We start from the raw sequence: 21386 nt of genomic DNA on the forward strand, positions 1-21386 counted from the left end.
TTCCAAACAGCTATCCATTGATTAAAAAGAAAAACGTCGGGCTCTCTCGCGCCTACGAGGTAGTATCCATTAAATGTTCGTACGGCGTGTACGTGTAAATGTTAGTAGGCTGCCATTGATCAAATGGCAAGCTCATGTGCGGATCGTGCTCGCCGTCAAACTGAAAGAGCAACTCATTCTCAAAGCCATCCAGAAGCAAGGACTGCTGCGAGGGGAGGCCAGAGAGGTCCTGGTCCATCATGAGGCTGTTAGCCAGGTACCCGTGCTGCTGTTGATGCTGTTGATGCTGTTGATGCTGTTGATGTAGAGGCAAGTTGGTATAGCCTGGAATGAGCATGCCCACGGCATCCGGCTGCTGCTGTCGTCGGTTGAGGTTGTTGGGAATAGGAGACGATCCAAGGACACTTGCCATTGGCCAGCGTTGAGCCATATCGGCGGCGTTGGCTAGTGTGTGGGCTGTTTGTACGGGGTTGTTGTTGTTGTTCGTTGGACTCGGCACAGGTCGCAGGACCGGTGCCGAACTCTGGTGGTGGTGGTTGCCAAATTGTAGCGAGACAGGATGCACCTCTGAACGAGGTTGCGGTGGCTGGCTCGTCTGGTATTGGCTGAGGTAGGAGCGGCTTTGCGGTGGTTGGTGTTGTTGTACCGGTGATGCATGTGGCGGATTCATCTGCGCTGCGTAGTGAGCGTTGGCTGGTGGTTGTCCGTGGACGGCGGTTGGGACGAGCGGGCTTTGAACACGGTCATTGCGCGGTGCGCCCATCGTCAAAGGTGATGCGGATCTTAAATGCGTGCCTGGGAGAGGAAGTGCTCTGTCTGGCATGGCCGCAACAGCAGCGACAGATTCGGCAGACTTTGAAATGGGTGGCGGCAAAGTGTGGATGGCTCGCGGGATAGGGTCTTTGCCGTCGTCCATGCTCCCTTCAGTGGTGAGGAGCGTCGCCTTGGGATTGCGGGAGAAGTTTTCCAACGACTCCGCCCAGCGAGATGCTAGGGGCCAAACTTCTTTGCTTTCATTGAGAATATTAATCGTCCTTTTCAGCATCGCGGGCCCCTTTTCTGCTATAGAAGCATCCGGGCAAATTTCTGGGTATTTGCAAAGGTAGGTCGAGAAAAGACCACAGCTATAGACGCAAAAAGACGCGATTTGCGCGCCAACACTTTCGTCGGGTGTGCGGTCTGTGAATTGGGCTTCGATTTGTTGGTAGAGCCAGCGAACATTGCGAAATAAGTCTAGAGACAAGTTCGCAAAGAATGCCTGCTGCCGCGTTTCTTTGCACTGGATCAAGTCCACAAGATAGGGACGACGAAGCACAATGTTGCACAGTCTTGTCATCATAGTGACGCAGAGGTAGGCCAAGTCTTCACCCACATTTTTGTATCGTCGTAGCAGCTCGTGGCTAAATAAATGGTTGGGCGGGAGAGAGGCTTCCCAATCGTTCAATACCTTGGCCATCTTGGAAAACTCACTGTTAGAGTCCCACGGATTCAAACTGCGGCTATCATAGACAGCCCGTCGGCCGACGGTTCCCCAGATATTGTGTATCTGCATAAGAGTAGCAAAGAGAGATCGGTTTCTGTCGGAGATGAGCGCGGGGTTGTCCCTGGCGGGTAGAGTTCCGGCCAAGGCAGCGCGAGACGCCGGTAGAACACCATTGGCAAAGTCGTCTTCGTCACACGGGAGGAGGGTGGTAATGTCGGAAGCGGACAGAGCGACTGGCGAGACGGGGCCAGAGTGCAGATTGTCCTGGCTGTGAAGCATCCAGATTGTTCGACGGGCTGACTCGGCTACCATGATTGCTTCTCGAGTGGGATTATTAAGCTTGTATGTCTCTTCTCGATGCAGCATCATGAGAGTAGCCATGCGGACAGCAACGCCCATGTTCATCTGTGCCATGTCAGTATTCCACATCAATCAATTGCGTGTTGGCACGTCTTACATAGCTCTTGTTTCTCAAGCCGCTCCCGTGCTGGGCAATGCTGAGCAGGTAAAAGGCCTGACACAGCTCAAGCGAAGGCTCGGCATATACCTGTTCCAGCGCTATGCGAGAGGCACGTTCCATGAAGAATTCGGCCGCTTTGACGCCAGTGCCGTACCTGTTGCACAACGCTGGGGTCATGCGAGCCGAGACGCTCAAGATACTGAGCAACAGAAACAAATTACACGAGTGAGGGCTCATGCGCAGCTTTTCGGGATATTGTCTCTTGGGAAGAAAGCCAAGCTGGAAGTAGAAGCGGGTGAAACGATTAACGCCATCTACCAGCTCGTCTAGCGGAGGCAAACCCTCCCACGAGTCAGCAGGAGGGTCTTCTGCGCGTTTGGCTTTGGCAGCGGCGCCCTTGGGCCGTTCAGCTCTCGTACGAGGGTGGCGATAGTCGCGGTCAAGGTCAGGCTGGCCACGAGATGGAAACTCGCTGTGGGTGGTGGGGTTATATCAGCATCTGTTATCCTTCATGGTATGTGCACGTCAGTGGGATATCCGCACACCAATGCGACTTACCACTCCAGGGCGGCTTCCGGGCCCGTTTCTCGACATGACTTGCACGGCGGTTTCCCTCTGTCATGAAGGCATTTCCTCCTCAGGCGACGGCAACTGCAGGCGCGTGAGCAAAGCGGTTAGCGCCCAACACAAGAGCCCAACGAGCTATGAACCCTAAGCCGGTGGGATTTGGACAGGTGAACTCACGCGCGGCAAGCGATGGCGGCTCTCCGCTTGATGATGGGTTTTTCGGTCTGGGTAGGGGCGGCAGTGGATGATGTTGATGGACTGGCGGCGACATGGGCGGTTGGCGATGTGGACGCAACGGACGAGGCGGCCGTGGACCCCAAGGCTGAACTGGCGTAGGAGGAGGCATTGACGCTGGGGTCCATCACGGACGGGACGGACGCCTTGACGACGATTGCACGTCGGCGGATGTTTCCCTCGTGCCTCCCAGACAAGCGTGCTAACGATGTATGATTGCCGGACGAGCGAGTAAGGCTAACTGTGGCTCCTTGGAGTTGTTTGAGGTTTGGTTGGGAGGGGCAGTGAGATTTTGCCTGCCGGGTCCCGGCGAGTTCGTAGGGTATTGCCGAGTAATAAAAAGTCGCCTGGGGAAATGAGCAGTACAGGTACTAAGGTAGCCTCCATCGGCCGTACAGCGTCCAGAGTAATTTGTACAGGGGCTGCTCTTAGGGGCTGGCGGGCTGCTGAGACGCTGGGGGCCCTTGGCGCTGTCACCTGCGGCAGGCAACGGCGTCAGCTCGATCGTCTCAAGGATGTTGTGGCGGCTGAGGGATCGACCCGATAGCGCCGTTGTAGAAAACCGTTGTAGAAAAAATGCAGGGAAAGAAGAGAGACAAAGACTGTGCCCTACGGATATTTTTCTTAAACAGCTCAAACGCCCAGCTCACTCTCCAAAAGCTCCGACTCTTGAATGGCAACCCTGTCCTAGCCCGCCCGCAAACCAGGGCTCTCGCAACAAAAGTTCGTCACGTGATCTGCACGCTGCCGATGGCGGCATTGCCAGCCTGACAAGCGAGAGCCGGTCGCTGCGGTCGCCGCAGTTCGCTCGTTAGGCTCCAGTCTCCACCCAGTTCATCGTCGTTCATCACCCCCGAACCCACTGCAAAACCCCCGGACCCTGCCTGGTTTGCCCGAAGCACCGCTTGATCCAGTATTCAGGGTTGCTTGCATCGAAATCAATCAGGCTCCCAGATCCTGTCTCCATTCTGTAGCAGCCCAATCCATCCCGCGAGTCAGCCAGTGTCCATCCGCGATGCCTTGGAGACTCCTATTTGCTACTCCTACCCTGCACCAGCTTCATCAACGTCTGAGAGAGAACACCCATACTTTCAGCCAAAATAAAATAGAGAAAATACGCTTACTAATGCTACACCCGAGCCCTAACTTGGATCTTTGCTAGCGCTTGTTCCCGCTGCCGTTGAGGATATAAATACGACCAGCCTCGTGTTTGTACATGTCTCCCAGCCAGTTGAAGTCATCGTGCTCAATCGGCTGTAGCCACCTGTAAGGCGCATTTCGCCATATGCTGCTCATGTATTTCTACTACGCCTGACTGCACACCTCTCGAATAGTGCTTCGGCAACTCAAAAGCCTCTGGAAAAAAGTACTTCGCAATCATTTTCATGCCCTTGCTACTTATTCTGGAGCATTTACTGTGTTCTGTTGGGGTACAAGACTTTTAAACGTTCGAACATCCAGAGTTGGACTGAAGTCACGGAATCAAAGTCCTTGTACTGTTGGCAGTCGGAGTAAGATTCTCGCTGCCGACTGGCCGGAGTGCTGGCGGTGTCGCTTCGACTGGGTCGGATACCACGTCTTGAACCCACGATTTGAGCCCACATAGACGCTATTCATAGCGCATAAATGCTATTCATAGCTTATATAATGTAAATAAAAATAAGAAGATATCCAAAAATATTCTAGTTAGCCGTCTAAATTTTATGCCTTGAATTTGCGGTAAGTGCTTGCGACTTCGTTTCGCTGATTCACATTATCGCGCTCTTGAGTCTGTAAAATGTAAAATGTGGTTAATATCCGCGACAGAGTTCCATGTAATACAACCTACCTTTTGATGCCCTCTGTGATAATCTCTGGGTCTTGGGTATACACGAGCCGGAACCAGCCAGGCTTGTTGGCGTGCTCCTCCCTGGGCTGCACAAATACGCCCTTGGCCAGGGCCTTTTTCGTCAACGCAAAGTCGGCATTCTCCTCGCCATCGAGCTCCGTCGGCAGGTATGCCGACAGATCAATCCACACAAAGAAGCCCGCGTTGGAGCCCGGTAGGAACGGTATGCCCGCGGCACGCAGCTGCGCCGCCACATGGGCGTGCGCGTCCTTGATGCGCGCGCGCATACGGTCAATATACGCGCGGCACCACACGCGGTCCTCGAGCAGCGCGCAGGCCATGTTAAGGACTGCGCCCGACGGCGTGTGGAAGCGCATTAAAGTGTCGAGGGCGCGCAGCACGGGCCGGCTCCGGCTGACGAGGGCACCGAGCTTGAGCCCGCCGGCGGCAAAGTCCTTGGCGAAGCCGTACTCGACGTGCAGCAGATCGGCGTCGATGAGCCCCCTCGGATCAATGGACAGCATGGAGGTGAAGGGCGTGGCAGCGGGCTCGTCGGAGGGAAAGACGGAGCAGGCGTAGACTTCGTCGCTGATGAGGTGGATCTGGTGCCGCTGGCAGAGCTTCATGAGCTCGACAAGCGTGTCTCGGTGGTAGCATTGGCCTTACTGATGAGAATCGTCTAAGTGATGGAACGAAAGAGAGACGTACCGAGTGGGTTGTTGGGGTTGACGATGAGAATGGCTCGCACGTTGATGCCGGACGCAGCGGCCTCGGCGAGGGCTTCCTCGTACTTTTGAAGGGCGCTCACTTGCAGGCACGTCTCGGCGTCCGTGTCGGCATACAGGATCTTGACTTTCTCGCGGTTGGTAAAGTCGAGTTCGAAGCGGCCGTAGATGGGCCTGTTGAGAAGGATGGCGTCGCCGGGGTCGGCGACGGCCCAGGCGAGCATGTCGTGCAGCGCAGTGCACGAGCTGGTTGCGCGAATGTGCTCGGGCTCAATGGGCAGGAATGGATGCAGGTACTCTGTGAGATGCGCCGCGAGCGCCCTGGGAAAGCGATCGGTGGTGCCGTAGTTGAAGTCGTTGACCTCGAATGTGACCTGCGGATACGGTGTGAGCTTGCGTCGCACACCGACTTTGGAGAGACTTACATTGCGATTGACAAAATCCCGTACATCTTGAACAGCTAGTTTCTATATGAAGTGATCAGTGATTATTTGGACTTTTGAAGGGACGTTTTGCCTGGCAGGATCTTGACGCACATTCTCAGCCAGCGCAAAAGAAATCACACCATCCGGGTTCGTCTCCTTGTCGTACGTCTGTCTCGTGGCGAACATCCACGGCGCGCTCAGGAACGCGGCCGTGGCCTGTGCCCGGGCCGAAGTCAGCGTGGTCGCCATGTCGATGTCGAGGTGGATAGAAGCGTCCCGCGGGAGGGAAAAGGTTGAAGTGTCCATGGCGAGACGGTCAGACCGTGAATTGACTCGTAGATCGTCGGGCCCGACAGAAGTGGGGAGGAGGGCTTGGGAAGTATCGCACAAAGCACTGCCCCGATAAACGGGTTGATCTTTCAAAATAGCCAGACACGCGAGACGGAATGTGCATCATCAGACTGGCAGCCTGACATTTACATTTTGCGTCAATGCCGCTGTTTACCGGGGGACACTCTGCCGGCGCGAGATCCGTGCCCGTCGCGCCACCAATGTGTGCGTGGCAGGGCAGCAGACTCGGCCTTGAGGTTTCTGATTTGACGATAGAAGCTGGCCGTGTTGATGTACCATCCTTGATCCAGCCCGTCTACTCCCAGTCCGCCACCGGTGTATTGGTCGGTTGTCACAGCCAACTTGACCAACCCCTTGTGCAGCACCAACGAGTACAGAGACAGCGGAGCGAAGCCGGAGGGCATCATCATCAAACTGGTAAAGGCGCCATCTGCCTCTTAGGAGGATCAAAGCATGGGTACAGAGTAGTAAATCACAATTATAGACTTGTGCAAAAAAGTGTCTCACTATGCCTCTGAGCTAGTTAAGCTCGGTACTGATAATTGAAGCAAAGGAATCTCTAGCGACAAGCTGGTGGACAGTGGGCGGGGTGACTTGACTGGTTAGCAAGTGTGCTAGTAAGAATTGGTCACAACGGGATGAAAAAGCACTACATCTACATCGATGTTGGTGTGCACTGTCGGCGGGGTAAACGATCTTGGCAATGGTCTGAAGTTGCAGGCTGCGTAAAATTGCTGAGCGCCCGGCGGGGTACTAAGACGAGCGTTGGCAAATGAAAACGCAACGGGTGACAAGGTTGCACAGTAGAGGGGATGAGCCGCCAAGTTATAGCGTGAGCAGATAAGAGGGAAATAAAACTCCTGGATGCATAGTGTAAATGTCGGCTTGAAGTTGGTTGTGCTTTGGAACGACACGTCAGTGGCCGACTTGTACCGAGACGGTGCACCGTGATGTCCTGGCGTGAACCACCCGATTTTTCTACAGTTATGTATAAGGTTATATGCTCATTTTAATGTAATGTGAACTGACTTGCATACAATCATTGCAAAGGCTCTGCGCTACACACACGGCATGCGTCGTGTTGGTGTCTGATACTGGGACGGCCGTTCTCATTCACCCACCCGTGCTGGGAGCGAAAGCCCATTTCGGCTGGAAGTGCAGACGGTGAGTAATGACTGGTTGAAGAACCAAAACAAGATTTATTAGTGAAGCAAACAACATCTCTCGTTTTCTCAGATGCCCGTTTCTTGTCCTGATTCTCAATGGCCTGCCGTTCGCAGCCAGCATGACCAACGGAGCTGCCAGCTGGCAGGCACTCAATCAGAATTGCTGCCAGTCCGACGCCGATAAAGTGCAAACGGCGCGTCTCAAACGCGTAATCGATGCCAATGGAACCTTTTCCATCTACCATCGCCAAAGTTGGTCATGTCTTCCTCCTTCAAACGCCGCCGTAGCTTCACATTTCCCCAGACCATGCGATACCTCTAAGCGCTGCTGCATACAACATCCATCCTTTTCTTTTTCTTTGTCTCTCATTTTTACTTTACAATGTTTTACAGTAATCAAAGTACGCATATACTTACCCGGACTCTGCCCATTCACCGTGCGCTACTAACACGGATGCAGTCTTAACCAGCACCCAATATGGCGTTTCCACCATCTGGTAAGCAGCAGCAGCGAGGGGCTTTCCTTACACGGCTAACACTCGTCTAGGCTCATCGCCACCGTTGGGAAATCGAATCAAAAGCGCGTTACAAAGAGAGCCATCCAAGATGTCAATGTCCCCCGTGCATGCGACAAGATCCTCGATCCTGGGGCGCCTCTGGCCCTGCGCCTCCAAGGCAACCTCTTGTATGGCGTTTCGCGCGTCTTTGCCGACCAGTGCGGCTACCTCCTCTCCGATACCGAAAAGACGCAGAGCGACATGATGACTTTTTTCCGCGCCATAAAGGGGAGCCACCTCGATCTGCCAGACACCAGGACCAAGTAAGCTTCGTGCACAAGCCACCAATCGCACTCACCATGCACTCTCGTTTCTTTGTGCAGACGCTTACCGTTTTCTTCCGCCTGTAGGCGCGTGAACATCACTCTGCAAGACGACCCCAACTTTGACCCCATGAGCCAGCTCCCGCCGCTCGACCTCAACATCATCGACGCCGCCTGGCTTGCCATCCCCAGCCAAGACTCCGCCACCAAGCTCTCACAGATGTCGCCTCTCCAAGCATACGCCAGCCGGCGCGGCTCCGCCAAGACCCGCCCTACGCCACTGATCAACCTCGAGCTCCCGCCGTCCTCGCACTCGCCGGCAAGCTACCGCCTGGCGTCGCATCTCGGCCAGAGCAGCTCCCCGTACGCCAAGCTCGGCCCGTGGGACAACGACGACCTCGGCAGCGGCGGGCTTGCGTTGTTTCCCACCCAAGAGGACGAGTTTGACGCCATTGCGGGCATTGGCCTCGACTTTGACGGCGACGGCAACTTGATCGGGGCCGCTGAGGAGGAGCCGGAGCTGCCCCCGTACTTTGGCGACATGCCCTCCAACATCTCCATGCCCGCTTCCGGCGCGCAACCACCGGATGACGTTGTGATGATGATGGACGAGGAGCAGGCACTTCCCGACGCAGAAGCCTTTCCAGGACCAATCGCCACTGCCGCCGCTCAGACAACCGAGCGCGTCATCGTCTCTGAAGAAAACGGCACCATCACCACATCAGAAGTAGTGGAAGAGGCTGCGGCACCAGCCAGGCGCCGCCGCGCCGTCAGGCCCCTCGTCCCCATGATGGACGAAGAGACGGTGCTCCCACGCAGCCAGCAAAAGCACTGGCTGCACAACTATGCCGACATCATGACCGCCGCGGCCCAGTCCCGGGATGGCAGCAGAGGCACCGCGCCCGCGCAGGCCAAAAGAAACGCGCTCGCCTTTGTCCTGCACAACGGACTCGCCGACGTCGGGCGCGCGTCCCGCACGAGCGGCGTGACGCATCCCCTTGCCGCCGCGTTTAGCGGCTGGAATGTGCTCTCCCAGCTGCACCCCGACGCCTTTGGCCAGCCAGCGCCTGAGACGCCTCACCGGGCCGCACGCCGCCGCACGTCCGAAGAGGCCTTCGCGGACGAGGCGGCGGCTGCTGCTCTGGAGCGGAACGTCCGCCCCCGACACGACGAACCTGCCGAAACGGGCCGCGGCGGCCTACAAGCTGATGAGATGCCGCCTCCGCCTCCGCCGATGCTGCCTGGCCAGGACGACTCGTACTTTGAAATGGGCATGGACGCGCTCCCCGCCATGGATGACCACCACTCGTCCTCCATCATGCCCTGGAGCCGTACCGGCTCTGTCGCACCAGGCTCGTCCCTCCGCGGCGGCAGCGCACAGAAAGCCACCACCGCACCGAGCCCGCTGTTCCACAAGCACGCGCACCACCACCAGCTCGCCGGCCTCGACCGGCACAGCGATCCCGCCACGCCGTCCCACGTGGTGCTGGACCTCTCCGGCCGCGGCAAACTCGACTCCTCCTCCATGGACGACATGGACCCCGTGCTGGACTTGGACGACGCCGCGTACGCCGGCCTGGACGATGCCACCCGAGCGTTTCTCGACTACGCCTCCAAGCGCGCCGTGGTGCAAGGCGACGATGACGAGGCGGGCAGCCATCGCTGGGTCGACTTTGAGGAAATTGCCCGCCCGCGCAGGCACGACGGGGCGGTCGCGGCGCAGGCCTTTTTGCACGTGTTGGCGCTTGTCACGCATGGTGTGGTGAGGGTCCGCCAGGACAACAACGAGCAGGGCACGCAGCCGTTTGGCGCCATTCACGTGGGTATTGACCTCTCCCTGGGCGGGGAGGTTGAATAATTTTGCTATGGGATTTTCTTCTCTTCATTTCTCCGTTTTTATTATTTTGACTGTTTCTTATGCATTGCTTCTTGGGGTTCAATACTGGCATTTACACACGGACATACGGAGACGTGGACTGGCATTTACTTTTGATATTTTTGTTTCTCGAGATATTTTCTTTGCTACGGGGAAAACAGGACGACGAATTGGTTCCATGCATTATGTATCGAAAAATGGCTCTGGGGCTTTTTAGGAAAATGGGAAGTGGGAAAAGACAAAAATCGGGTCATGGCACATTCAGACGGACGCAACTATTTAGCTTACACAATACGGAAAAACAGCACAATGGTTATTAGGTAGTCAACAAATGGACTTAAAAGGGTTCACATATTTCCATTAATGCATACGAATCTACATGTATGCGTGGTATAATCTAGACGTCAAATACGTCGTCATCGTCGGTCACACCTTCGCGATCCTCAAACACGAGAAACTCAGCGTCGGCTTCCTCACCACTCCGACCGGTAAGCTTTTCCCACGCCTGGCGCACAGGCTGCAGGGTGGCGTCGCGAAATGCCAAATCCAAGACTGGCGTGCCGAATGTCACGACATCATCTTCGCTCACGTCCAAGGACGGCGATTTTGAGCCCCTTTGTTCGTACTGCAGCTTGTAGACTACCTCGGGAGTTGCTTGACCCTCAGAAGCGGCGGAGCGCAGGAGAGATGACAAGGCGGCCGCCAGGAGAATCTTGGACGACGCTGTAGAAATGGTGCTCAGATAGACGATACCTAGAGGACATATGCGGTTAGCAAACGTGCCAATTGAAAATGAGGGCAAACAAAAGTTCGAGTTGGGTAGTGTCAATCAGTTTGTCAGAAGTTTGATCGTCATTGAAAATCAGACAATGTAGATAAGTATTCGTAAGGTTTTTTTCATCCGGACACCGTAATATTTGCAGAGGTAGAGGAAAAGAAAGTGTCCAACTTACATTGACCAGTAGGGCATTCCCCCGTGTCGCTCGAGTGCACCATGGCATATATGGGATACTCTGTAGCATGCCCATCGCCATCGGACACTGAGCCAGTAGGGAACGCCACGACGATGGCAGATGGTATCGGAGACCCATCCACCACCGGTTCAAACAGCCTTGGCAAGGCAGCGCCAACCACAGCTGTGATTCGTGTCAGGCACACTCCGTCTTCAGGGCTGCTTTTTGAGCTGCAGAATAGTGTCTTGGCCTTTACCACCATGTCGTTGGAGAGGGAAATGTCCAGCTTGGTCCTCTCATCGTCCCGCTTTGCAACGTTCGTGATAGCAGTACCAAGCATGTACACAGCGCCACCGACAGCAGCAGCACGACACCCGACCTGGCAGACCTCGGACAACCCACCCCATTTCGGGTAGACAGCCGCGAAGCCAGCGCCAAAGACGCCCATCGAGGTCAAGTGTCGGCTGATGGCTACCAGCCCGTCCTCGACCGTGATGTTTCCATCGGGGCTGAGGGTCAGGGCAATGACGTAGGACTGCAGTGTGTCATCTAGCTTGAACTGGGAGCCCAAGAAGCCGGCCAGTGGCTCGTCAGCGCGGGGCTTCCAAATTTCGGCCTGTGGCTCCGACTCGTAGTCGAGGACAAACTTGAGAAACTTCATCAGCGACCGCTTGGCCCGGACCGGAATTGCCGTGCTTAAGAAGACGTCTTCTCTTGTCGACGGGATGCGGGAGAGCGTGGGCGTCTTCGCGTCATCAGAGTCTGCTGGCGCAGACTGAAAGATGAAAAACGACCCGACCGCCTGGAACTCGACCTGCCGAAAGGCCTTGGAGGAGACGAGCTTGTTGAGGAGCTCGGACCGGGTGTGTATGAGCTGCGGCGCGAGGGCCAGGCTGTAGGCACGCGGCGAAGGCATGGTGTCCGCCTTGGTCACCTCGGCAGCGCGAAAGAGTCCCGTCGTGTCCAGCGACGCATGCTTGGCGGCCCAGATATCCGCTTCTTGGAGGCTGAACGCAGCTTCGTGTTCTCCATAGTAGCCCTCGGGGTCAACGTGGAGTATGTTCTTGCCTGATCGCGAGAGTGCCCTTTTGATGTTCCAACACGGGGTCAGTCAGAAATTGTCAGGGTTCTCCGTGGGGTAGACATCTATTGCGCCTATTCTTTCGATGGAATCCAAGCTTACAGGGCAAATAGAGACTGCTGCAGTCCCGTGCCGCTGATAACTACATCCCAATCAGTGTCTGAGAGGGATTCCATGCTTGCCCAGGGCCAGCTGTGATGGAGTGAGTTAGAAAGAAGGAAAAGAAGAGGAGGAAAAAAAGTGGCTATAAATTCTGCGGGCTCAAGTGGGGGGTGCTGCCTCAGGCGGCAGGCGACCGGCGCACCCACAAAGTTCGTTCGCCAGTGTGGAAATTTGGTCAGGTTTTTTCTCTTCTTCTCTATCCGCTCGCCTCAAATTATCCTCCGCGGCGTCTTTGGCCTCTGGCCCGTGGCGCCGTGACTTGATTTGAACTGAGTGGTAGAGTAACCTGTCGGCCGGTATCTACTGCCCTAGAATAAAGTCTGAAAGGGTGGTTCGAATGGCTGACACATTTTTAATACCACAATTATCTCCTGTTTGGCTGGGACTAACGGCCTGCCCCATGATTGTAGCCCCGAGTACTCCAAAGTTCACTGCGCATCCAATTTGCTAAGGGGTCGTGCCGTTGGGTATCATGCTAATTTTTCATTGATGCTATCCTAAACCGACATGGCATCGGCGAACCCCTTCCACCGCTTCTCGACGAAGCCAAGCAGCTGTTTCGACCGTAGTTGCTTCGGCGTCAGCACGGTACCGCCGTGTTTTGAGATGGACAGTATCCTCATAGCCCCTCCAGTGCAATCTGCCACCACTGTAAGCGTCTCGTCACAGAGCGACTCCTCCAGCGTGTCTGGGTCGACCAGCACCCAACATTTGCCCTCGGTCGGGCGATCCGTCTCCTTGCCGGTGAAGACGGCCGCTGTGCAAGCAATGGGGAAGCCGCTGATGGACAGCGGCTTTGGGTGTTTTCTGGAACAGACGACCAGTTCACTATCCGGATCGTACCGAGCCCGTGGTAGTTTGGTATCGCGCAGTGCCGCCAACGTTGCCGCCCAGGCGGCATCAAATTGGTTGCCGTCGAGCGAGATGAAGAAAATGTCAATGTAGAGCACCCAGTAGGCAATGACCTGGCGCTCATCGCTGAACTCCGCTTCATCTTGGCCATCTGCATCCTTCATCTCATCGTCCTCGGCCGTCGGCTCTGCCGTTTGTGTATACCATATGCGAAAGTCGGCGGCGTCGAGCAGCTTTGAACCGTGTAGAAGCGAGTATACTCGTGTGCTGAGCGTCTGTGCCAGCGTTGAAGGCGGGCCTCCCGGGAGGTTCTGGGGAGAAGAACCAGTTGCCAGCTCAATGTTGGGAACCAGCAGGTCGTAGTCGCGCAGCTCTGACTCGGTGTTGGAAGCGCGATGATTGGGAATATTGGTCGTCAGGATGGTCTCAGCGCGGACGCCGCAGATGGCCGTCGTATCGCCAATTCGGACCAGAGAGCTTCCATGAGCATGCGAAAGCGACGAGAGGTTGATTTCGGGTGTGCGGCCTTCGTCTGGGGCGCGGCCGTTGCTTCGCGCGGGTGGAATGTCTTGGTTGGAGGGCTCGAGGTTGGCGAGCAGGTATGGGTGCGGCGAAAGCTTCGCAAAGGTGGCGCGGGACAGGCCCGCCTCCGACATAGCTGTGGCTGTAAATTCAGTAAATAGTATTGGGGGAGTGTCAATCGCAGCTGCTCCTGAGAACTAAAGCAAGGCGAGGCGTACGAGGCGTATTGGAGGCCCTTTGAAAATTGGGCAAGCTTCTTGTCTCTAGAAAACTCAAGTGTTGCTGGCGCATGGTGGGCTAGGTGGGGCCCGGGGAGCACGAACTGCCAATAGGTAATGCTCATGAAGTGACTGAATCCCGTGATAAAGGGGTTTTAAAGATTTGTGAGATTAATATTAGCGGCCTCTGTATAAAATTGAAACAAGAGATGTTTTTTTGTAATACAAAATTCCCACCTCGCTGCGTTGGAAACGGTGCAAATAAATAGTCCAAGTTGTATGGTGATTTAGCTGTGGCAAGTGCAAAATGCGAAGAGACAACATATCGAAAATTACCTATATATTGGGCGGAATATAAGCGAAACATAGAAAACCTTTATACATTGTTTTGGAAATCGACTGATGTTGTCATACTGGCCACTTGTTTCTTCAAGACGATAGATATGTGCTGTGCTGAGGTTATCTCGTTCCTCAGCAGGTACGAATAGCTTATTGGTTACTACAACTATGTGGGCTCTCTTTTAGTTGTACTCGTTTCGTAAATAAATAAAAAATTGGTAGAAAAGACAGCATCCGTCAACAAGCTGGCGACCTTGCTTTTGGACAAATTCACGCGGTGATGCACAAGGCAGCCAGATAAACAAACTTGAGAAGCTAAGAAAACAGCCCCCAATGACCAACCAACTTGCTATTGATTTTTTTCTTTCTAGTTGCCCGATCAAGAATATTCCGTGAGGCTGGCCAGCCTGTGCATAGATGTCTGCAGGAGGACGTAATACTACGTCTCTCCATCGACGCCACCACCAATGCAACGCTGTGTTGGTTGCACACACAATACCAGTCTCAGTAGCCGGCTTTTGTTCCGCAGCTGTTTATTGATCATCATTACCAATTCCATTGCCTGGACTTTGAGAGGAGATCCTCTACAAACCCCTCCAACCTGCTGCACTGGTGTGGCTCGCTGGTTGGCTAGCAGCTGTCTGGCTCTTTGATCCTGGTCGCCTGGGCCCAATCAGAGCGCCGCTTTAGCCGCCCGTTTGGTTAGCTCCCGCCAACCCCAATTTTCGCAATATTCTGGGTCTCGTGAATCTCCTCGACCTACAAAGTATTACCATACCAAGCATACCCATCTCCATCACCAAATGGTTCAATATATGACCTTGTGTGTAGCCTTGCTACGCTGGACCACTATTAACTGACTACTTCATTATGAGCCGCCATCCGGACCCCAATCTCCACTCGTGCAAATGAATTGGATCCAGATGAGCGTTTACCTTCTAGGCGCTGTTTGTTTCTCGAGCAGGACATGTTTCTCGGCACGCGCCATGCTAACAGAAGCATAACTAGGACTTCTCTTTCCACAACAAGATCGATACATAGAATCTCTTCATCAGATCTGGACCGTGTCCGCCCCGGGATCGATCCTCTCGGCTAATCAAGCAAAGAAAATCGGCTCAGAATCAAGTCAAACACTCAATGACAAGGCCTTCCCACCATTACAAGTACCACTTTGCTGCACATGCAAGCCTCATCACATTTTGGCCCCGCGCCGGCTCTACCATTCGCCGTACCGCACCGCTACTCTGCCAAACGGTCTTGAACCCTGCGACTTGTCCCCTAGCCACCACTTTAGCTTCCCCGTCGCAGCCAATCTCGACACGGTACCAGCCGCTTTCTGTCTCGGCCACTTGGCCATGCATGGGGGACCGTTCTCAACGGAGCCATTCATGTCCCTCCCCGGGCCCTCATCACATTTTGTGTGCCACTCAGCATCCCGGCGCACACCCCAGTGAAATGCCATACTACCTACTAGCTAGTATCCGATCTAGTACTCCGGATGCCCGCAGCATCCGCTCTCCAACATCTCTAGCTTGTCTCTGAGGGCTTCAAGCCTGATCTCAATATATTTCTCCGACTAGCCGCACCCTGCGTCACCGTAGCTAGCTCTTCACTCTTATTCCCAGGGTGCCACCGTTTTTTCTCCCACTCCCCATACGTCTTTGCATGAAGATTGTCATCTTGCAGCCGTCTCTGGCTGTCCATTCTGTCGTTATCATCTGCACACCACCAAGCCGCCGCGATACATGACCACCGCACGCGGACCGGCTCAGCTAGTGCGCTGCATCCAGCGGTAACCAATGTCCTCGGTGTAAATCGAGCGCGCAACGTCTCGAGTGACGCACGACTGTCCAAGAATCGGCGCGCCTGTGTTGTGCTGCCACCAATAACCAGAGCCCACGTCGCTGGTCGAAATGGCTCCCCCCAACCATGACTCCTCCGTCGCCCGTGCGGCTCATGGTGTATTCTCCAGACTATCAAAACGAATCAACATCCCCCTGACTCCGACGAGCCCGCCCGGCCTCGTGCAGGCGAATGTCGTCGATCCGTGGTCCAAATCAGGAAAATACGGCCTCGGATGGACCTACTTTGCGCTCGCCCTCGTCTTGTCCGTTGTCGTCGTGCGTGCCTGGCATTTCTGGCAAGACAAGATCCGCCAGGCCATCTATAAGCAAGAGTTGGAGAACCATTACAGAACAACGTACAATGTCGACTCGGACGTCTTCCTCTCGGCTCTTCGAAGCGGCCAGGGCTCGCAATTCTTCCCAGAAGGCCCCCATACCGGCGAGAAGCAGTTTCGACCCAAGGCGCACTTTTCCTCCGTCGGCATCGTCAACGACACCCTCGCCTTGTTTCGATGGATCTTTTACCGGCCCATTCCTGATCTTGTCATCTTTAAATATCGCTTCACGTTTTCGTCGCTCGCTGTCCTGGCATGCACCTTTATTGCCGTCGTTTTCGTCACGCTCTACTGCTTCCTTCAGCAGCCTCTCTACTGGCAAAGCATTCAGTTCGGATCGCCCCCGCTGGCCGTCCGAGCAGGCATGATCTCTGTGGCGCTGACGCCCTGGATCATTGCCACCAGCATGAAGGCGAACCTGCTGACTCTTGTGATTGGCATCGGTCCAGAGCGGCTCAACGTCATGCACCGGTGGCTCAGTTACCTATGCCTGTTTCTGGCGCTCGTCCACATGATCCCATTCTACATTCAGCCGGTCTGGGAGGACGACGGCATAAAGGTGTTCTACAAGCTCTTTCCCGATGGTACCGGCCTCTACTATGGCACCGGAATCGCCTGTATTATCCCACTGATTTGGCTCTGCGTGGCGTCGCTGCCTTGGATCCGCCGCGTCGCATACGAGACGTTTGTGATGCTGCATGTTCCTGCCGGCGTCGTCTACACTGCGCTGCTATTCTGGCACACGAAAAACTATCTCATGTCCTGGAGCTACCTGTACGCCACCCTGGCTATCTGGTTCGTCTGCTACGTGATGCGCTTCCTCCGTCTCAACTGGGTACGGCCCTGGCGGCTGTCCTTTCTGGTAGGCGACGAAGCGGCCGTGACTCTCATGGCCGAAAACTGCATCAAAGTCACCATCCCCACGCAAATGCGCTGGCGACCCGGGCAGTACGTCTACCTGCGCATGCCCGCCATCTCCGTCTTTGAGAACCACCCCTTTACCATTTCCTCCCTCTGCAGCGAGGACTTCCCCTCCGAGTACGGCGAGGACTACCGCGACTGCGTCCTCGTCTTCCGCCCCTACGGCGGCTTCACCAAAAAAGTCCTCGACACAGCCATGCAGCACGGGCCCTTTCACACGTACCGCGCCTTTCTCGACGGGCCGTACGGTGGCATGCGGCGCGACCTGGCCGCCTTTGACACGTGCATCCTGATTGCTGGCGGCAGCGGCATCACGTCGCTCATGTCGCAGCTGCTCAACCTCATCAAGCGCATGCGCGACGGCAAGGCCATTACGCGCAAGGTCGTCGTCGTCTGGTCCATGAAGAAGATGGACGCCATGCAGTGGTTCCGCGACGAGCTGAGCCTGTGCCGCGAGTCGGCGCCGCCCGAGAGCGTGACGTGCAAGTTCTTTGTCACCTCGGCCGTGCGCGACCGCCAAAACTTTGCCGGCGCGCAAATGACGGCGCCCATTAGTGGCACCGGCGCAGTCACCGGCGCCGCCGCGCACAAGCGCCAGCTTTCCCACCTCTTGCATGACAAGCTCGACAGCTTCGTCGCTGGTGTTGCCTCGAAGCGCAACTCGGCCCTCATCTACGACGAGGCGAGGGGTGATCCGGAGCGCGAGCGCGAGCTGCGCGCCGAAAACGAAGACAAAATCACCGCGCTCCCGCCGCAACGGTACCTCCAGCCGCACCACCACGCTCCGCCACAGCCGCCAGACGAAGAGCCCGACGACCGTCTGCTCAACGCAAACGGCTTCCCCGTCGACAAGAAGCCCGTCGACGACGGGTCGCGGGACACTGGGTTTCACTTTCCGCCCCTGCACCGCGAGAACCCGCCGCACTTCAACTACATCCCCGGTGCCGTGCGGGCCGAACCCGACTGCGAAGCTGCCGCCGTCGTCGACCCTCCCCAACCGCCCGAGCTCGCGCACCTGCGCACCTCCAACCTGCCTTCCTCTGGCCAGCAGCAGCAGCCGCGGCCCACGTCGACGTTTGGCCCTCCGTCAGGGTTTGACTTTGGCTTCCCCGCCACGCCGACCGAGTTCCAGAAGAGCCTGATGCGGTCGGCGTTTCCCGTGCCGCACGCCATTGACGGCGGCTGGAGCCTCGAGTACGGCCGGCCGGAGCTGGGGTATATGCTGCGGCAGTGGGCCACGGGCGGCGCCGACGGCCGCGGGATTCTTGGACGCCGCACTGCCGTGTTTGTCTGCGGCCCGCCGGCGATGCGCGTCGGCGTCGCGAATACCGTCGCGCAGCTGCAGGCGGAGATTTGGGGCGATGATGAGCTGGAGGAGATTTTCCTGCATACGGAGAATTATGCGCTGTAACTACGTAGAAGACCTGACTGTATTTTTTTCTTTTTATAATTCATTGTATACAGATCATTTCTTTAATGGAAATCAGCAAGAACCGTATTAAATTGCGTACTCTGTACTCCGTACCTGTGCACAATATACCACTTGTGCATACCATCTGCACTCTCTTGCAGACTCTATTTCCAGCAATTTCTCATCTTGACTTGCGCAATCAGGGCACAAAAAGGTTTTTTGTTTCAACATGCTAGAGATGCAGTGTCGCTTAATTGATAATAGTAAGTAAACAAAAAAAAAGTACTTGATACAACAAACATACAAATCCTCTCGTCCCTTTCCCTCGTACAAAAGAAAACTTAATCCTTTAATTGTCCATGTGCTATCATCCCACATGACCCCTCGTGATATAATGCACCGCTGCCTTCGTTGGTCTTTAGTAGTAGTACTAGTTGCTGTCCTGGAGGGGAGCGGGCGCCGCCGGGCTGAGCGCGCTGTTGGCGGCGGGCTGCTTGGTGCGCAGGGTGAGAGGAAAGGGGTACTCGTCGGGGTCTTCCTCGGCGCTGTGAAAAGAGTCAGTATATAAGAAAGTAGCGAATGGTTGGTTTCATGCAGATACGTACGGAAGCTTCCAAGCGACATAGTCCTCAGTGCTCAGGCCCTCGCGGCCCTCTTGTAGGCTTGCAAAGTCACCGGGCGTCATCATGCCGGTACGGTCCCTGGGCGAGCCGGGCACCGAAAACGGACGCGAAATCTTTTGCTCGACGCCGGGGATGTAGTCCTCGTCAAGGTCGTCGTCGGCGCCAAAAGAATCCGGGTACGCGCGGCGCAGGGCGAGCTGGCGGGCCTTGACGTACTCCATGCCCATGCGCTTCCAGTCGAGCAGGTCCGAGAGGCGCTCGGTGCGGTTGCGCTGGTTGATGCGCTGGCGGCGCGACTTGCCGCAAAAGTCAAACATGTGGCCGGTGAGCTCATTGACCGAGTCGTCGACGCCCTTGGTGCGGCGGTCGACAATGTAGATGCCGTAGTCGCTCGAGTTTTCAATCAGCTCCTCCATGTAGCAGCCAAAGCCCGAGAGGTTGGTGGTGATGCTGGGAACGCCCATGACGGTGCACTCGGCGGGGGTGTAGCCCCAGGGCTCGTAGTAGGACGCAAAGACGCCAAGATGGCAGCCGCGGACAAAGTCGTCGTAGTCGAGGGGCAGGACGGGGTTGGCCGAGTTGAGGAACTCGGGGTGGAAGACGACCTTGACGCGGTCGGTGGGGTGGTTGAAGAGCTCGACGCGGCGGATCTGGTTGAGGACGGGGTCTTCGTGATCGTTGACCATGTTGTGGGTGACAATCGGGGGAAGACCGTGCCTCTTCATGGCGAACAGGCGGCGGCGGAGGAGAACGCGGTCCTGGCTGGAGATGAGCTCCTTCTCGTCGGGCATGGGGTCGCCCTCGTGCCACTTGAGGGAGCGCTCGAATATGCGGCGGCCGATGCTCTGCTCAATGACGTGGGTGGTGTCGCGCAGGGACTTGATGACGGCCTGGCCCTTGAGGGCCTCGACGGTGAGCGACGTGGTCTTGGCAGGCATGATGATGAAGGCTACAACGGTAATCTTGCTGCCGGACGTCTTCAGACGGTGGTTGAGGCGGGCAAGCGACTCAATGAACATGTCGACACCCTTGTTTCGATACTCGTAGCGGCCAGCGGTGAAGACGTAGATGGTGTTGTCGGGCTCAAAGTCGTAGTGGCCGTAAAAGTGCCCGCGGACAAAGTCGTGGATCTTTTCCTTGTAGACTTGATGCAGGTTCTGGAACTCGTGAACGGCGGAGAACTTGGTCACGTTGAGGCCGTTGGGCAGGACGCCGTCGGGCTTGCGCTTGAGCAGATGCTCCGACTCAAAGGCGGTGATGTGGGAGACGGTGGTGAAGACGTCGCACGAGTGGGCGGCAGCGCGCTCGATGCAGTAGCGGTGGTAGATGCCACGCTTGCCGGCCTCGGCATCGACGTCAAAGTTTTGCAGGTTGTTGTAAAAGTCTACGGAGCCGGCGCAGAGGTATCGGCCGAGGAGGGTGGCGTGGGTGGTGAAGATGGTGGTGACGTCGATGCGGCGCTTCTTGGTCAGAGGCAGGGCAACACCGGCGAGCCACTCATGGAAGTGGGCAATGACGGCCTTGGATTTCTCGTGGCACACAAACTGGTTCATGTTAGCTGACGTATGCGGCGGGGGTCGGTCGTTCGACGTACCTCTCCGAGGAACCAGGCGACCAGGTAGCCGAAGACGATAGCCTCGTTGGTCTCGTCGTCGCCGGGAGGAGCCGGGATGCTGGCAACGTTCCAGAGATCGCCCTTCCATTCGTCCAGGTAGCCATAAGCCGTCTTGGTATCAAAGAGCAAGACACGAGGGGCGCCCTCTATCAGCCAGCGGCCGTACATGAAGCCAATGCCGCGCTCCTTCATGGCCTGGAGAGTGGCGGCGAGCTCGGGGGTGTTGGGCTCCATCTCTTCCACCTCGACAGCAGCCTACAACAGGGTCAGCACGCGCGCGCGGAGCCATTGGGAGGGTTGGGAAGACGTACCGATTGGTGGTTGAGGGGGCCGATGAGGGTGTAGCGGTCGCCATACTCTGCAGTGGTGACGGGGGCCTTGGACTTGAGGACAGAGTAGATACCACCAACTAGGCAAGTTAGCAGTGCGATTGGGGCGGGGGTTGTGGGAGGGAGAGGCAATTACCTCTGTGAGCAACCTCGGTGGCGACTTCAAAGAGGAGGTGGCTCTTGACGTCACGCGCCGGCTTGTCACCGTTGGAGGCCATGGCGACGGGTCAGGGGGAGAGCCAAGGA

General features: G+C 56.1%; 7 protein-coding genes across 7 annotated transcripts; 2 read left to right on the plus strand and 5 right to left on the minus strand.

The window, feature by feature from the left end:
- Window positions 1–52: 52 nt before the first annotated feature.
- On the minus strand, window positions 53–2872 carry CCM_03730 (chitinase 1 precursor; the record flags this gene model as incomplete). Its single annotated transcript, XM_006668878.1, has 3 exons — window positions 53–1888; window positions 1941–2415; window positions 2688–2872. 3 exons carry the CDS (start codon window positions 2870–2872, stop codon window positions 53–55), a joined length of 2496 nt encoding a protein of 831 aa, XP_006668941.1.
- Window positions 2873–4492: 1620 nt separating this feature from the next.
- CCM_03731 (aspartate aminotransferase, putative) lies at window positions 4493–6028 on the minus strand (the record flags this gene model as incomplete). The annotated part of the gene is made up of 5 exons (XM_006668879.1): window positions 4493–4514; window positions 4573–5233; window positions 5281–5671; window positions 5723–5764; window positions 5834–6028. 5 exons carry the CDS (start codon window positions 6026–6028, stop codon window positions 4493–4495), a joined length of 1311 nt encoding a protein of 436 aa, XP_006668942.1.
- Window positions 6029–7621: 1593 nt separating this feature from the next.
- CCM_03732 (Rad21/Rec8 like protein) lies at window positions 7622–9917 on the plus strand (the record flags this gene model as incomplete). Its single annotated transcript, XM_006668880.1, has 4 exons — window positions 7622–7640; window positions 7700–7736; window positions 7787–8059; window positions 8147–9917. 4 exons carry the CDS (start codon window positions 7622–7624, stop codon window positions 9915–9917), a joined length of 2100 nt encoding a protein of 699 aa, XP_006668943.1.
- Window positions 9918–10332: 415 nt separating this feature from the next.
- Window positions 10333–12145, minus strand: CCM_03733 (rab proteins geranylgeranyltransferase component A; the record flags this gene model as incomplete). Its single annotated transcript, XM_006668881.1, has 3 exons — window positions 10333–10688; window positions 10889–11973; window positions 12072–12145. The coding sequence occupies 3 exons, from the start codon at window positions 12143–12145 to the stop codon at window positions 10333–10335; spliced, it is 1515 nt and encodes a 504-aa protein (XP_006668944.1).
- A 483-nt stretch (window positions 12146–12628) lies between these two features.
- On the minus strand, window positions 12629–13639 carry CCM_03734 (ribosomal protein S5 domain 2-type fold domain containing protein; the record flags this gene model as incomplete). The annotated part of the gene is made up of 1 exon (XM_006668882.1): window positions 12629–13639. The coding sequence occupies one exon, from the start codon at window positions 13637–13639 to the stop codon at window positions 12629–12631; it is 1011 nt and encodes a 336-aa protein (XP_006668945.1).
- Window positions 13640–15975: 2336 nt separating this feature from the next.
- CCM_03735 (ferric reductase) lies at window positions 15976–18573 on the plus strand (the record flags this gene model as incomplete). Its single annotated transcript, XM_006668883.1, has 1 exon — window positions 15976–18573. One exon carries the CDS (start codon window positions 15976–15978, stop codon window positions 18571–18573), a length of 2598 nt encoding a protein of 865 aa, XP_006668946.1.
- A 430-nt stretch (window positions 18574–19003) lies between these two features.
- CCM_03736 (glycogen synthase) lies at window positions 19004–21358 on the minus strand (the record flags this gene model as incomplete). The annotated part of the gene is made up of 5 exons (XM_006668884.1): window positions 19004–19118; window positions 19179–20740; window positions 20791–21066; window positions 21123–21220; window positions 21277–21358. 5 exons carry the CDS (start codon window positions 21356–21358, stop codon window positions 19004–19006), a joined length of 2133 nt encoding a protein of 710 aa, XP_006668947.1.
- Window positions 21359–21386: the final 28 nt, after the last annotated feature.

The sequence above is a fragment of the Cordyceps militaris genome (assembly GCF_000225605.1).
Source record: "Cordyceps militaris CM01 unplaced genomic scaffold CCM_S00003, whole genome shotgun sequence".
Taxonomy (NCBI): domain Eukaryota; kingdom Fungi; phylum Ascomycota; class Sordariomycetes; order Hypocreales; family Cordycipitaceae; genus Cordyceps; species Cordyceps militaris.